This window comes from Oncorhynchus masou, chromosome 29 (assembly GCF_036934945.1).
Source record: "Oncorhynchus masou masou isolate Uvic2021 chromosome 29, UVic_Omas_1.1, whole genome shotgun sequence".
Lineage (NCBI taxonomy): Eukaryota > Metazoa > Chordata > Actinopteri > Salmoniformes > Salmonidae > Oncorhynchus > Oncorhynchus masou.
The window spans coordinates 16,255,630-16,272,361 of NC_088240.1; the positions used below are offsets into that span (position 1 = coordinate 16,255,630).

General features: G+C 41.5%; 2 protein-coding genes across 2 annotated transcripts; one reads left to right on the plus strand and one right to left on the minus strand.

The window, feature by feature from the left end:
* The first annotated feature begins 808 nt into the window (after positions 1–808).
* asb11 (ankyrin repeat and SOCS box containing 11) lies at positions 809–5,535 on the plus strand. The gene is made up of 6 exons (XM_064947052.1): positions 809–950; positions 3,933–4,012; positions 4,132–4,239; positions 4,367–4,517; positions 4,623–4,946; positions 5,230–5,535. Exons 1-6 carry the CDS (start codon positions 854–856, stop codon positions 5,352–5,354), a joined length of 885 nt encoding a protein of 294 aa, XP_064803124.1. The 5' UTR covers positions 809–853; the 3' UTR covers positions 5,355–5,535.
* A 5,119-nt stretch (positions 5,536–10,654) lies between these two features.
* LOC135521115 (gastrin-releasing peptide receptor-like) lies at positions 10,655–15,580 on the minus strand. The gene is made up of 3 exons (XM_064947053.1): positions 15,177–15,580; positions 11,211–11,556; positions 10,655–11,050 (listed from the first exon to the last, which is right to left on the minus strand). Exons 1-3 carry the CDS (start codon positions 15,578–15,580, stop codon positions 10,655–10,657), a joined length of 1,146 nt encoding a protein of 381 aa, XP_064803125.1.
* Positions 15,581–16,732: the final 1,152 nt, after the last annotated feature.

Consider the following 16,732-nt stretch of genomic DNA (forward strand, 5'->3'; position numbering starts at 1 on the left):
GGCTGAGGGTAGTGCACCATTCACACATCGTTAGGGTTGTTGTCTGGGTAAATAGCATCATTGTTGTCACTACAGAAACATTTTCTGCCTAAAGTGGTTAAGGGTATTGACGAGGGTCAAATGTCTCAAAGATGTAGGAGAGAGTGTACTGTATGCAGGGGAGGTTCCAGAGGTGCTGGACACACCCATCCCCCCTATACATGTAACATACTAATCTAGCTCAATAGTTTTAGAACAAGTCTGAAAAGTCAATATTGTATGTATGTAGCCCTCATTCAGACTGTTTGTGAAGAGTGAACCACAGTTTGGTAAAAGCAAGTTTTTACTTTCAAAATACCCAACTATTCACATTCCAATGTCGATGTACTACAGGCACCATGTTTTGACTGGCTGTTTTGAAGTGATGTCGCTGAAGGAACCAGTGAACTGGACTTGAATGATGGAACGATGCAGATAGCTTTACCCCTCTTAAAATGGGCTTTTAGAAAGCCCTAAACAGATCTCTTAAATTCATTTGCACCTTATCCAATTTTGTTTTTCTTACGCCATAAGGTTGACCTTTGCACATGTTGAAATACCACACCTTATCACCTAGATATCAGAATAGACACAGATGTTCCATTTGTGTGTCTGTGTCTATCCGTCCTATGCTTACCTCTATTGTCATGCAACGGTTCCCCAATTCCACGGAAAGGGGGGGTTGTAGGGGTGGTACTCCTTTCCTCAGGGTTGGGGGAGGAGGTAGCTTGGGGCCTGATAAGAGGTCTGGGAAAGCCAGCAGTGGGCAGACAGGTTTGTGGATCCCACCCATAGCTGGTTTATTCACTGTGGAGGAGGCTGCTGTTGTTTGACCATGGCTGGTGTGCAGACGGAGAAGGCCCTGTGCAGTCGGCCTTGGAGGGGACCCTTCCATATCTATGGTGGACTGGCATGCAACTCACTCATGGCTGGTATGGTTTTCTCTTTTTCTTCTGCTGCTTTGTCAAAGTAAATACTGTTTAGCAAGTTTGTGTTCTGTGAGAGCAAGAAAGTTACACTTACAATTTGAGAGAGGCCAAGAGATCTTCAGTGTGTTCTGTGCTTTTGTCTGTGGTATTGGTGTTGTTCAACAGAGAAGGTTAGTGTCCTGAATAAACACATTATACAGTATGTTTTCCCAAGAGTTGAGAACAAGAGTTGGTTCAGATATTTCAGAAAGTTGGTAGAGGCGATGACAGATAGAGAAAATGGAAAGAGAGAGCAGTTAGGTCAAGATATATTGGTGTGTGTTTTTAGAAGAATACTGTCTACCTACTGGTTGATTCAATGTTGTTTCCATGTAATTTCAACCAAAAAAATAAATGTGATGACATTGAATCAACGTGGAAAACTGATTGGATTTGAAGAACAAAAGTAAACAACTTAAATCCAATGACATGGTCAAATATTTTTGTTGACAAATCCAACGAAATGTAAATCAAAACTAAACGTTGAACTGATATCTGTGCACAGTGGGTAGCCGACTGATGTATGCCCTGAATAAATATACTGCATATCATTTTTTAGTGAAAGTAAGGGAACTAAAGTCTAGTTTAGTAATACCCAGTGATGGATAATGTAACCAGTTGCCATACTTGAGTAAAAGTAAAGATACAGTGCATTTGGAAAGTATTCAGACCCCTTCAATTTTTCCACATTTTGTTACATTAGTCTTATTCGAAAATGTATTAAATTACAAATGTTACTTGTCAATCTACACACAATACCACGTAATGACAAAGCAAAAACAGGTTTTTAGAAATTTTTTAAACTGTTGTTTTTCTCATGTAGTGACATCATCGCGGGGGGGTTATAGTTAATCACGTCCACAAACACACACACACACTTCTGAAACCATTAATGTGCACCACACAGTGCACAATCTTACACACAACACCCCATAATGACAAAGCACATTTTTGCAAATGTACTAAATACAAAAAAAACAGATACCTTATTTACATAAGACCCTTTGCTATGAGACACGAAACTTAGCTCAGGTTCATCCATTTTCCATTGATCATCCTTGAGATGTTTCTACAACCTGATTGGAGGCCACCTGTGGTAAATTCAATTGATTGGACATGATTTGGAAAGGCAAACATCTGTCTATATAAGGTCCCACAGTTGACGGTGCATGTCAGAAAGAACCAAGCCATGAGGTTGAAGGAATTGTCTGTAGAGCTCCGAGACAGGATTGTGTTCAGGCACAGATCTGGGGAAGGGTACTAAAAATGTTGGCAGCATTGAAGATCCCAACGAACACAGTGGCCTCCATCATAGTTAAATGAAAGAAGTTTGGAACCATCAAGACAAACTGAGCAATCTGGGGAGAAGGGACTTGGTTAAGGAGGTGACCAAGAACCCAGATGGTCACTCAGAGTTCCTCTGTGGAGATGGGAGAACCTTCCAGAAGGACAATCATCTCTGCCGCTCTCCACCAATTGGTCCTTAATGGTGAAGCATGGGGATGGCAGCATTAGGCTGTTGGGATGTTTTTCAACTGCAGGGACTGGGAGACTAGTCAGGATCGAGGCAAAGATGAACGGAGCAAAGTACAGTGAGATCCTTGATGAAACCTCCGGAGTGCTCAGAGCCTCAGACTGGGGCAAAAGTTAACCTTCCAACAGGACAGCAACCCTATGCACACAGCCAAGACAATGCAGGAGGGGCGTCAGGACACGTCTCTGAGTGGCCAGATCCCGGACTTGAATCTGATAAAACATTTCTGGAGAGACCTGAAAATAGCTGTGCAGCGACGCTTCCCATTCAACCTGACAGGGCTTGAGAGGATCTGCAAAGAAGAATGGGAGAAACTCTCCAAAGGTGTGCCAAGAAGACTCAATAGACATGAAGTACCCTAGAAAACTCAACGCTTTAATCACTGCCAAAGGTGCTTCAACAAATTACTGAGTAAAGAGTCTGAATACTTATATTTATTTTCATATAACATTTGTAAAGATCTGTTTTTGTTTTGTCATTATGGGGTAGTGTGTGTCGATTTGATGGGGAAAAACTTAATTAATCTGTTTTAGAATAAGGCTGTAATGTGGTTATGGTCTGAATACTTTCTGAATGCACTGTATGTTACAGATACATCAGCATGTAGATATGCAGAGTAACAATACAGTACCTTAATAGAAAATGCCTTAAGTAAATGTGAAAGTCACCCAGTAAAATACTACTTGAGTACAAGACTAAATATTTGATATTAAATATCAAAAGTATTTAATTTAAAATTAATTATTAGGCAAATCAGACTGCACAATTGTATTTATAGTTAGTCAGGGGCACATTCCAACACAGATGTAACTTACAAAATAAGCATTTGTGTTTAGGGAGTCTGCCAAATCAGAGATAGTAGTGATGCACAGGGATATTCTCTTTAAGTGTGTGATTTTGACAATTTTCCTGTCCTCTTAAGCATTCATAATGTAACAAGTACTTTGGTGTCAAAGTTTATGGCGTAAATAGTACATTTTCTATGGGAGTGTAGTGGAGTAATAGTTGTCAAAATATACCCCCCCCCACACACACACAAACAAAACTAATGGAGTACTTAAGTATTTACTCCACTGGTAGTACTTGAGTATGTGAGACTACATTTCCCTTACAGTGCCTCTCATTTGCACATGAACTCTCCTGGCTGTTCCAACAGCTTTGTCTGATGCATATTCATTTACAACTGTTGATGAGATGAGCCAGTTAGTACAACCAGTTTGGGGGGAGAGAGGGAGGAAGCCAGTGTGGTTGTTTAGTTCTCCCAGGTAGTGTTTTCTGTGATACCGGGGCAGGTAAGGGGGCAGAAACTGAGCTTCAGTGTCTCTGAGGTCCAGGAGGTTGATTGTCTGATAATGATGTGCTGTGTTTGGACAGGCTACAGTATGAATGATTTTGTGTATGTGTTTCCACAGACTTGTGGTCAGACAGGACTCCTCTTCACGATGCCGCCTACCAGGGTAGACTCCTGATCCTGAGGACTCTGGTCTCACAGGTAGACAGTCAAAACCATGTCTTACAGTAATAAAGCTGCCATAAAAATGACATACTGACACTAAACAAAACACACACACATCACATAGACATGAAGTCCTCCATCTTCTCCACTCTCAGGGGTTTCCTGTGGACATGCTGACAATGGACAGGGTCTCTCCCCTCCACGAGGCCTGCCTCGGAGGACATTACGCCTGCACCACTTTCCTACTTGAGAATGGGGCCAATGTAAGGACACCATGTTTTTTCTCTCGCTCAAACTAGGACTAATCACAGGTGATAAATGATTGTTTTTACCAATATAGGTAGCGTCTAACCTAAAGCCGCTTCATGTGATTGCTCTGTGTGTCTGCAGGTGGAGATGGTATCGACTGATGGAGCCACGCCCCTCTTCAATGCCTGCAGCAGTGGGAGTGTTGCCTGTGTCAGACTGATTCTACAGTACAGCCCCAACACCCATGCTGCCCATCACCTGGCATCACCCATCCACCAGGCTGCAAAGAGAGGTAAGTGTGCATGTGGATTTATTTTATGTGCAGTGACTCAGAATGACCATTTCATGCAGCATAATGGTAAACATTGTACTCGGTAAAAGTTGTTTCCCTCCCCAGGTCACAAGGAGTGTCTAGAGGTGTTGCTGTCCCATGGATTCCACATAGACCTGGAGCTGCCTGGTGTGGGAACCCCTTTGTACACAGCCTGTCTGGCCCAGGCCACCGACTGTGTGGAGAGACTGCTGCAATCAGGTGTTGATGTCCAGGGTGGGTGTGGTCATGACACACCATTACATGCTGCAGTACTAGGGGGAGAAGTCAGGGTGGTGGAGCTTCTGATGGACTACGGGGCTGATGGGAGTTGTAGGAATTCAGACGGGAAGACTCCTCTGGAGCTGGCAGCTTCCGACAGTACAGTCAGAACTACAATACAGAAAAGAGGTGAAAATACTTGTTTTATTAATGCATTCACACTCACATCCACGCATACATGACTCTACCCAAACGTCCCACTGGGAACACCATGTTTTAATCAACGTTGTTCCCACTTCATTTCAATGAAGTTAACTTGAACCAAAATAGAATAGACGTTGAATTTACATCTGTGCCCAGTGGGCTGTTAGTGCATGTCTACTGATGGAAGGCTAGCAACATATTTTCCATGTCTGACATATCTCCTTCCCCTTTGTTCTACCTCCTTACTGCCTCACCTCTTTCTCCCCAGGTCCCTGCACTCTTTCTCAGCTGTGTCGGTTCTGCATTCGGAGGAGTTTGGGACAGGCTCGTCTGGACAGAACATCAGCCCTCTTCCTCCCTTACAGACTCCAGGCTTTCCTGCTTTACCAGTAACACTGAAATGGCAACTTTTTTACAAATGTTTGGTAATTTGTATTTATTGCTATTTTAATCAACTTCTACTTGTTCAGTGGTTTTAGCAGTGAGTTGGTGACTGAACAAATGAATGGTTTTGTTTTTCTTGGTTTAATAGAAACTGGGTTGACTGATTTGTAGCTTTTCTCAGGATGCTATATTTTCTAATAAATGGTCATATTCAACATATCCAAAATAGCTTTTCTTTTGTCATAAACCCCTTATGTTGACGTGGACATGTTACCCAATTACATAAACAGTAGGGGAAGCCCCATCAAATAGTGTATCAACCCCTGAACCCTGGCCTTGCCATCTACTTGACAAAAGGCAAGGTGTCTGGGCATTGCGAGTGCATCTCAAGTCACCATCTTCTCCCTGATGCCTTTCCTTTGTCTGTGAGAAGAGGGGGATTAAGGCGCTGACTGACAAGGGAAGAGGCAGATGGAGAGGTGTGGCTCCAGGTTGTTTCCCATCCTCCTTGTATGACAGTTTACATTGAGATTGAAAAGGTCATATCGTCAAATGCCTGATGGCCAATCAGGTATCCTGAAACAGAGATCACCTATGGCTCATTAATGACATCATGGGATGCTGGAGTACATAATGATTGTTGTGATAATAATCGGAGCCAAAATATCACTTAGGATCTAGACCAAACTATGAATTACCTTGAGGGAGTCTGAGCATCCCACTGTGTGGGATACTGAGTATGTTAAAATTCAGTGGGAGGGCCCAGGTCGCAGTTGTAAATGAGAACTTTTTCTCAACTGGCCTACCTGGTGAAATAAAATAAAAAGCAGAATAAAGCAAGTGGTTGGAATGTTGAGTGCTGCACGTTCCCTGGAGGGACATGCTATCAAAATCCAATCAAAGTTTATTGATCGCATACGTAGTTAAGCAGATGTTATAGCGGGTGAAGAAAAATGTTTGTTACTAGTTACTAACAACGCAGTAAAATGTCAAACGGGTACACAAATATTCAAAATAATAACAATGGACATCTTAATGTCTGAACGAATCCAATTAACCCAAATAGCAATGTAATAGTAATCTAAATGCAATCTATTGTATCTACACCAGATTAATTAACACAATATATACTAAGAATGATGTACAGCAGTAGCTATATTAGAGTGAGCTATGTCAAGACTCCAGTATATAAATTAATAGGTGTTGTGTATAAACAGTGTAACTACAAGGCAGTGTACAATTGTAGAAATGATAGAATGAGCTATGTCAAGAACAGAGTATTTAAATACACAGTGCAAAACCTCATGGCAAAATATACTGGACATAAATACACTGCTCAAAAAAATAAAGGGAACACTAAAATAACACATCCTTGATCTGAATTAATGACATATTCTTATTAAATACTTTTTTCTTTACATAGTTGAATGTGCTGACAAAATCACACAAAAATGATCAATGGATATCAAATTTATCAACCCATAGAGGTCTGGATTTGGAGTCACACTGAAAATTAAAGTGGAAAACCACACTACAGGCTGATCCAGCTTTGATGTAATGACGTTAGAACAAGTCAAAATGAGGCTCAGAAGTGTGTGTGGCCTCCACGTGCCTGTATGACCTCCCTACAACGCCTGGGCATGCTCCTGATGAGGTGGCGGATGGTCTCCTGAGGGATCTCCTCCCAGACCTGGACTAAAGCATCCGCCAACTCCTGGACAGTCTGTTAGTGGATGGAGCGAGACATGATGTCCCAGATGTGCTCAATTAGATTCAGGTCTAGGGAACGGGCGAGCCACTTGTGTGGGTTGTAGACTCCGTCTCATGCTACCACTAGAGTGAAAGCACCGCCAGCATTCAAAAGTGACCAAAACATCAGCCAGGAAGCATAGGAACTGAGAAGTGGTCTGTGGTCACCACCTGCAGAACCACTCCGTTTAGTGACCGAGGTTTAGGGCAGAGTACTGGGCAGAGGCCGGCTAAGCTGTTTTTCAGTCTCTCTGTCCCAGCTTTGATGCACCTGTACTGACACTGCCTTTTAGATGTTAGCAGGGTTAACAGCCCGGATGTTGGGGGATGTGTTGAGGAAAAGTACAGGACAGCAACATTGAAACACCACACACCATAATTTTTCAACCATTTAATCAACACTAAACATCATAATGTCGCCTACATAAAAAACATTTAAAAATGTAGTGCTAAAAATATATTGCCACTTATTTTTAATTTTTTGGCACTGTAAACAAGACAACACAAGCTTGTTCTACAAATAAATGTATATCAAATAACATGATGGCGTGCTAAGCTGTGCTTTTGCAGAGACACCAGAAAATGCTCAAACAGCAACAAAATATTAAATTCACCCAGAGAGAATTACTTTTTATATTTATCAAACACTGAGAAACACAAGTATCACTTTGGACAACATCGAACTACTCTTGGTGTCACATCCTGACCTTGACAAGGGGTGGTTTGTTTAGTTTTTTTGTATTGTCTAGGGGGTTTTGTATGTCCTAGGGGTTTTTCTAGTGTAGGTGTTTATATGTCTATGGTTGCCTGGATTGGTTCTCAATCAGAGGCAGCTGTTTATCATTGTCTCTGATTGGGAACCATATTTAGGTAGCCATATTCCTTGGTTTATCTGTGGTTTATTGCCTATGTATAGTTGCCTGTGTCAGCACTAGTGTTTATAGCTTCACGGTCGTTTTATTAGTTTGTTTAAGTATTCTTAGTTTAATAAATAGGAATGTATTCTCATCACGCTGCGCCATGGTCTCCTCGTTACGACGAACGTGACACTTGGACATAACTGCCAATTTTCATCTGAACCAAACAATCAGATATACAGAGTATTCAGAAAGTATTCAGAACACTTGACCTATTCCAACTTGTGTTACGTTACAGACTTACTCTAAAATTGATTTAAAAAATAATAATTCTCATCAATCTACACAAAATACCCCATAATGACAAAGCAAAAACAGTTTTTTAGAAATTGCTGCAAAAGTATTACAAACTTAAAACTGAAATATCATCTTCACATAAGTATTCAGACCCTTTACTCAGTACTTTGTTGAAGCGCCTTTGGCAGCGATTACAGCCTCGATTCTTCTTGGGAATGACGCTACAAGCTTGGCACACCTGTATTTGGGAAGTTTCTCCCATTCTTCTCTGCAGATCCTCTCAAGCTCTGTCCGGTTGGAGGGGGAGCGTCGCTGCACAGCTATTTTCAGGTCTTTCCAGAGAAGTACAGGCTCTGGCTGGGCCACTAAAGGACATTCAGAGACTTGTCCCGAAGCCACTCCTGCTTTATCTTGGCTGTGTGTTTGGGGTCGTTGTCCTGTTGGAAGGTGAACCTTTGCCCCAGTCTGAGGCCCTGTGCACTCTTGAGCTGATTTTCATCAAGGATCTCTCTGTACTTTGCTCCGTTCATCTTTCCCTCGATCCTGACTAGTCTCCCAGTCCCTGACGTTGAAAAACACCCCCTACAGCATGATGCTGCCACCACCATGCTTCACCGAAGGGATGGTGCAAGGTTTCTTCCAGATGTGACGCTTGGCATTCAGGCCAAAGAGTTCAATCATGGTTTCATCAGACCAGCAAATCTTTTTTCTCATGGTCTGAGAGTCCTTTAGGCAAACCAAGCAGGCTGTCACATGCCTTTTACTGAGGAGTGGCTTCCATCTGGCCACTCTACCATAAAGGCTTGATTGGTGGTGTGAGGCAGAGACGGTTGTCCTTAAGGAAGGTTCTCCCATCTCCACAGAGGAACTCGGGACCATCACATCCCTGACCAAGGCCCTTCGCCCCCAATTGCTCAGTTTGGCCGGGCGGCCAGCTCTAAGAATAGTCTTGATGGTTCCAAACTTCTTCCATTTAAGAATGATGGAGGCTACTGTGGTCTTGGGGACCTTCAATGCTGCAGACATTTTTTGGTACCCTTCTCCAGATCTGTGCCTCGACACAATCCTGTCTCGTAGCTCTTGGGACAATTCCTTCAACCTCATGGCTTGGTTTTTGCTCTGACATGCACTGTCAACTGTGGGACCTTATATAAATAGGTGTGTGTCTCTCCAAATCATGTCCAATCAATTGAATTTACCACAGGTGGCCTCCAATCAAGTTGTAGAAACATCTCAAGGATGATCAATGGAAACAGGATGCACCTGAGCTCAATTTTGAGTCTCATAGCAAAGGGTCTGAATACTGATGTAAATAAGGTACTTTTTTATTTTTAATACATTTGCAAAAAATCCCTAAAACCTGTTTTTGCTTTGTCATTATGGGGTATTGTGTGTAGATTGATGATAGAAAATTTTAGAATAAGGATATAAAGTAACAAAATGTGGAAAAAGTCAAGGGGTCTGAATACTTTCCGAATGCACTGTACTGTAGTCTGATCCATACAATGAACTGTTTACAGATATTTATATATCTTCAACCAACGCTGAGATGTTTATGGGTTGAGATGTCGTTTCCAAGCCTTTGATGCAGGACTGACTACTCCTGGGCAGCTTTTGTTAAAGGAAGTTGATATTTCAGTGTAGGCTACAGAATTCAAACACTCACATTGCTGGTGTTTTAGTCAGCTGGAGATATCCCTACAGAACTGTCCTTTAGGCTCGTGTACACAATGGCAGCTTCAATACCTCTCGTCATTACCTTGTCATCGGCATCTTATTCACATCTGGTTGGGTTGTCAACTTCTCTAATTGATCAATACAGTTCTAATGAGAAACCAGAACATAACTGCATCTCTGGAGGACTGAGACACATTGGTTTGCATACGTAGCAGTAGCTGCTAAGATGATACATTTGAAACTTAAAATCAGAGGTGTAATGTAACTACTGCTGTTACTGTAATTGAGGAGATTTTTCGAGTACTATAACTACTTGTAATATTTTTTTATATCTCAACTACTTTTTCTGAGTACTTTTTAAATTAGCTACTTTTCACTTTTACTTGAGGAGTTTTTTTACACCAGTAAATGTACTTCTTCTTGAGTAAAATGTAGTTAAAGTAACTTCTACTTGAGTCGGATATTTCAGTAGTCTTTCCACCCCTGCTTAAAATAAAACACTCTGTATCAATCAATGATCATGGGATGCATATACTGAAGCCCTGCATATCAACCATAGAATTAGAATGAATTAATGGTGCTACAATATCAACACTTGGAGTTAGAACACAGGCCCACTACAGTATATGGGTTACAGCCATAAATGATTCTGTGATTTGATTGGTTGGCAGTATGTCAGTCTTGGAATGTCACTTTTACAAGTCTAAAGCATCATCTTCAGCACAGTCACTACACACAGCCTTCCTGATTAACATGAGCCCCGTTGACGAGGCTGAAGTTAGCCAGAGACTGATTGTTGCTCTTGACCGAGGTCAGTCGCGTGTTGCTCCGCCCCGTGCTTTGAGCATTACAGTTGATTGGTGGACGACGGCGGCAGTGGAGCTGCTTGTTGAACTGCTTCTGGAAGCTATTACTGAGCAGGTAGAGGGCAAAAGGGTTGACACAGGAGTTGGTAAAGGCCAGGATGCGGGCACCCACGCTGGCGACGAAGTGTCCCAGGGACGTGTCCACATGGCCGTAGTGGTAGGAGCGGTACAGGTAGATCACATGACTGGGGAGCCAGCATACAGCGAACAAACCCACAAAAACCAGGACTGTCTTAGCCAGACGCTTCCTTGACTCAATCTGTGGGGATGGTAAAGAAAGCCTCATTCAATTGGAGTATTCAGAAGGACACACACACAAACTCATACACACATTTCTCATTTTCCCATTTTACTATTTACTATGTCTCATTAAATGATAAACACCTAAATGTCCAGTTTCCAAACACACATTCACACACCTGTTTTTTGATGTGTAAGTGTGCCTCCACGGGCATGTCTGAGGCGCTCTGGATCAGGCTGCGTGCGATGAAGCAGTAGTACACAGAAATGATGAGAAGGGGGATGATGTAGAAGATAAGAAAGAAGGCCATGGAGTGGATCTTAGGGTGCAGATCCCCAGCATGGGGGTAGGGAGCGCATGTCACAAAGGTGTCGTTGGTCTGGCCGATTTTGAAGGTGTGAAGGTCGGAGAAGACCACCTCAGGAACAGCTAGGGTCATGGAGAAGACCCATATGGCTGCTGCTCGGAAGCAGATCTTAGCTGTGGACGTATGGATGTCCATGGGTTTGACAATGGCCTTGTACCTGGGACGAGCAGAAAACTCATTTCATTACATTTACCAGTCATTTAGCACAGGGGTTCCCAACCATTTTTCCCCAAGGCCCCTTTTTCACATTTGAAAATAGATAGGCTATTTAATAATTATAATTATCATAATGGATAAGGAAAATAAAGTCTAGACCCGATTTCCCCAAATGTTACTCCGTTAGCAAATATGTTTTACTATGATAATTATACTTTCTCTTTTACAGAAAGTGAAGATATCAATTGATAGTGACAGAGCCACACTTTGTATAAGATTACTTCCCAAGCAAGGTCCAATTTTGTTGACTTCTCGACTTTAGAAGATCGTAGCATAGCTTCTGAATATCATAGAGACAAACCATGTGCATCGGAGTCGCGTCAACCTCTTGTTTCTAGCTTAAAGCCCACCCTCCCCCAGATTCTTTATCATTAAAGAAAAATTGTCTCACATTGCTCTGATTAAAAGAACCAAAGAATTCAATGAAAAGCAGCTGGTGTTGGCTAATTGAGTTTGATCATATCTGTAATGAGAGAATATGGATGCAATATACGTACATAAGGGTACTTCAGGACTATCAAAGAGTGCTAGAATAGCATTTGGTAATTAATGTATGGAAAAGAACAACTCTCATAATAAAACATGGATTTCCTGAATCAAAATCCATTGATTATATGGCATCAAAGTTCTGCAAATAATTACAAAAACCTTTGTTAATACAACAAAAATATATATACAGTACGAGTCAAAAGTTTGGACACACCTTCTCATTATCTTTATTTTAATTATTTTATACATTGTAGAATAGTAGATAACACATCAAATCTATGAAATAACACATATGGAATCATATAGTAACCAAAAAAGTGTTAAACAAATCAAAATATATTCTAGATTCTTCAAAGTAGTCACCCTTTGCCTTTACCTTGATGACAGCTTTGCACACTCTTGACATTTTCTCAACCAGCTTCATCTGGAAGGCTTTTCCAACAGTCTTGAAGGAGTTCCTACATATGCTGAGCACTTGTTGGCTGCTTTTCCTTCACTCTGCGGTCCAACTCATCCCAAACCATCTCAATTGGGTTGAGGTCGGGTGATTGTGGAGGCCAGGTCATCTGATGCAGCACACCTAAGGACAGATTTCCCCTGGTCTAACCGAGTCCTTTGTCCTTTGAAGATTGTCTCTGCTGGTAAATTGATACGCTGTAGTAACGTCGTTGTGTGGTAGACGAGATACTCTGTCTGTTCCTTCCTAACCTGCATTTGCAGCTGCTGTTGCTAACTCAACGGCTAGGAGGTATCACTTCTGTAGTGAATAAGAGTTCAAAGTTCATACCATTCGCAACCAAAGCTCACGCTGATTTTGGCTTTGTTCTGTAGTTATTATCTGAACCATTCTGACATTGGACCGTCGTCCTCACATCCTTGGAACAGGAGGTTATATTGTCGTCAAGGCTTTATATAGGAAGGGAGAGGAGGGCGTGTTTGAAAGGTTTTATAGCCCATGTCCCTTCACGGGGCGGTCCACAGATTGAGTAGAGCCCTACCTTATGAAAACCCAAATCTCACATTTTAGAAGCTAAAATCACATTTCATCCCATCACGGATAGTTTCATATTCAAACATTTAAATTGAACAATAATTCCATGTGAATCCGATAACTCTGATGTGTAGACTTTCCACTGTAGGGTTTATGTCATCTTATCAAATAATGAGAATGTCTCAGATGACAACAGAACTGACATCATATTCATTAAGTACCACTGCATATGTTCAATTGATCAGATTACCAGAATACAGTTCATTTCCCCCCACCTTCTGATGTTCCCAGAATCTCTATGTTAACCAAAGGGTTTGCAAATGTAACATCAGTAGGGTAGAGAGAGGAAAAAGGAGGGAAGAGGTATTTATGACTGTCATAAACCTACCCCCAGGCCAACATCATGACACTGTTTGAGTGTGTCATGTGTGCCTGTAAGAAATTAAGACTGAGTGAACAGCTCTCTGATTGTTAATGAACTGAGATAGGCCAGTCTGCCTGTCTTCACCTCACTAAAGGAACATTCACTGTCTCAGCTCTGACTAATAGCCAGAACAGAGGAGCTGATAACATTTTTTTATTTTACTAGGCAAGTCAGTTAAGAACAAATTCTTATTTTCAATGATGGCCTAGGAACAGTGGGTTAACTGCCTGTTCAGGGGCAGAATGATAGATTTGTACCTTGTCAGCTTGGGGATTTGAACTTGCAACTTTTCAGTCAATATAGTTGTTAGTACATTTACAGTATCTTAAGCCACCACTTTAAATACTGTGTACCTTTCGGTTAGAATTTTGTCGACAGACTACAATATATAGAGAGAATGGTTCAGAATATTAAGGATCAATGAAAGAACAAAATCTAAATATATGCCTATTGTCTCTGTTTCAGCACTAATTGGTAGATTTAAAAATACTCTGACGTGTAGATTATTTAGGTTTAGGAAAGTATTCATAATTGCCTGTCCAATCATAGAATTGTTTGAGAACACAGCCAAGTTTTGCTCCATATGTGGTCAGGTTCAAACTGTTACCGCTTGGTCTGCGCTAACAATTGAATTAGCCTACATGTCTTTTCTTTATATTATCAACTGTTACTAATGATCCTCAGTAACAACCACACAGCCTTGACGGCGTTTACAGTGAACAAATGAAGGTAAATTAGACAATGAAATTAAATGGAATGATAAGTATACCAATTGAAGGGAACTAACAGTAAATTGGCAGTTGAATATTTGTGGTTATCAGGCCTACTGACGGTTGATACTGATATTGGCTAAAATTTGACATGATATAAATAGGAAACAGAGAAGGTCGGGGTAGCATATAATTTAGACATTCGATAGTGCCCATCCCCGGAAATGTATGCACGCCTAAAAACTCGGGTCGGAATCGGTCCCTTGATGTACTGTCAAATGCAACAGTTTTCTTTGCATCACGGGGGCAATTCTAAAGCCATTAATTATCAACATGTTGAAAATGGCTTTTATGTTGTCTCTGTGTGTCCTGACAAGTGATTTGATGTCCATGGGACTTCAGCACCGTGCCAGTTATACACTCGCGCTAAAAGCCAAAAGCGGCCATTTAACGTCAATTTCTGCCATTATTTCTAAAAGTGGCGCCACAAATGCCACAAGGGTTGCCATATCTCTTTATTTCTGTTGATTGAAAATGTTAGGATAACAGAGTTTTGAGGAGTGAATTGATGAATAGAACAAAATAAAAGATTGGACTTGAATTACATTAGGCCTACACAGAATGAACATGTCATGCATAAACAAGATCCCTCTTTATAGTATGTGAGCTAAACCCCACCGGTTCACTCTCTCTTCTGTGAATTTGTCTGCAGTGAACAACATCTGCAACCAGGCTGAAAGTGTAGGCTGGTGTAATAATGTGTCACCTAATTACACGATCTGTCTGTTCGTGCTACCATACCTGCCTGTTCATATTGCAATGCCAAAGAATGGTTGGAAAACTTCAATGAAGGCTGTTCTTTTGTTTTTACATTTACTTGAAAAAGTTCATGGAACTTCCCGTCGGAGGGATTGAGAAAACAACACATCTGATTATAAAAGCCTCACCTATCTGCAGAGAGCGCAGTGAGTGTGAAAACGGAGACGCCGACGGAGGTGAGTTGGATGAACGGGATGAGTTTGCATCCAACCCGGCCGAAGAGCCATTTGTCCGCGAGGTACCGGCTGGCGTCCACCGGAGCGCACGTTACTAGAAGCAGCAGGTCCCCGAGCGCGAGGCTGGACATGAACAGGTTGGGCACAGTCCGCATGGATTTGACTGTGATAAACGTCCTCATTAGCGTGACGTTACCAATAAGTCCAATAATTATTAGTAATCCGTAGACGGTGGCGATAGCAATACCGGGCAGCCAAATGTAGTGCGTCTGGACCTCTGTGTTGATACTGAACACTTGCGATACGTTAAAAATCATGTTCTCAGGGTTTAAAATGAACGAGTCCTCCAAAGACATAGTTGGTGTCTTCTTTCTTGAAAGTTTGTAAAAATATATATTCTTAAAGTTACCTTTGGTATGGCTTGCTGTTAAAAGAAATGTTGTGATAACTTATCGTGTTCCCAATACCAATTAAGAATAGCCTAAAAGCATCATAAAAAGCTGCCAATCTGAAACTAAACCTTTAAATATCAGGGCTCATCTGTAAAAGAGACGTTGGTCTCAGTAAAAAATTACATAAAAATATAATAATTTGAATGATGCAAAGAATGTCCAACTATCAGATATATATGTAGGGTTCTCTCATGAACCTTCAATGTATATTGAGTCGGCATCTGTGTGGGGGTTCTAAACTCACTGACGGCGTGCGTCACTTGCGCCCTGCCCTATTCGGTGGAAGAGTTGCGACAAGTGGATGGATGGACTTAACTCAGGAGTTCCAGTCCACCACGCAACCAATGTACACTACTGGGATGTTTGTTTGGTGCATAGACGTAGGTTTGGTGCGCCTTATTCACCTTCATATTCGCTTTGCTTTAACTCAGTCCCAACCCAGACCTTAGCCTGTGCTCTGTCTATCTGACCATTAGAAACACCGTTGTCATCTATAACTGTAATTTGCTTGGGTAAAAAATACCCCAAATAACGGCGGTTAAAAAAACCATAACCTTCTATCTACCGTCTCAAAAATTCGACTACATCACACTGTCCTCGTTAATTTGAGCCTGTGGTATGTGTTAATTCTCTGATAATAACCCAGCCCACTGAAAGTTGGTTTTGTCAAGATCCTCACCAGGAGGCCAATAATTGATCTGTGATAATGGTGGAATTGACTGAATATTCATCACACATGGAATGACTAAGACGTTTTCGTGATGGACACACACGAATTTCCCATTTTACGGTTCTCATTAAATGATAAACACTAAACGCCCAGTGTCCCGTATGTTATGTGTATACATAACGGTGAAATTAGCTATTTTCTGTGATTCACTGACTGATATTACAGCCCAAAAAATGGGTTATATTGTCACATACACCAGATAGGTGCAGTGAAATTAGTTGTTTTACAGGTTCAGTCATAGTAGTGTATGGCACCCCGATTGAAAATGTGGGTTAAGTGCCTTGCTCAAAGTCACGACAGATGTTTAACCTTTTCGGATCGGATAT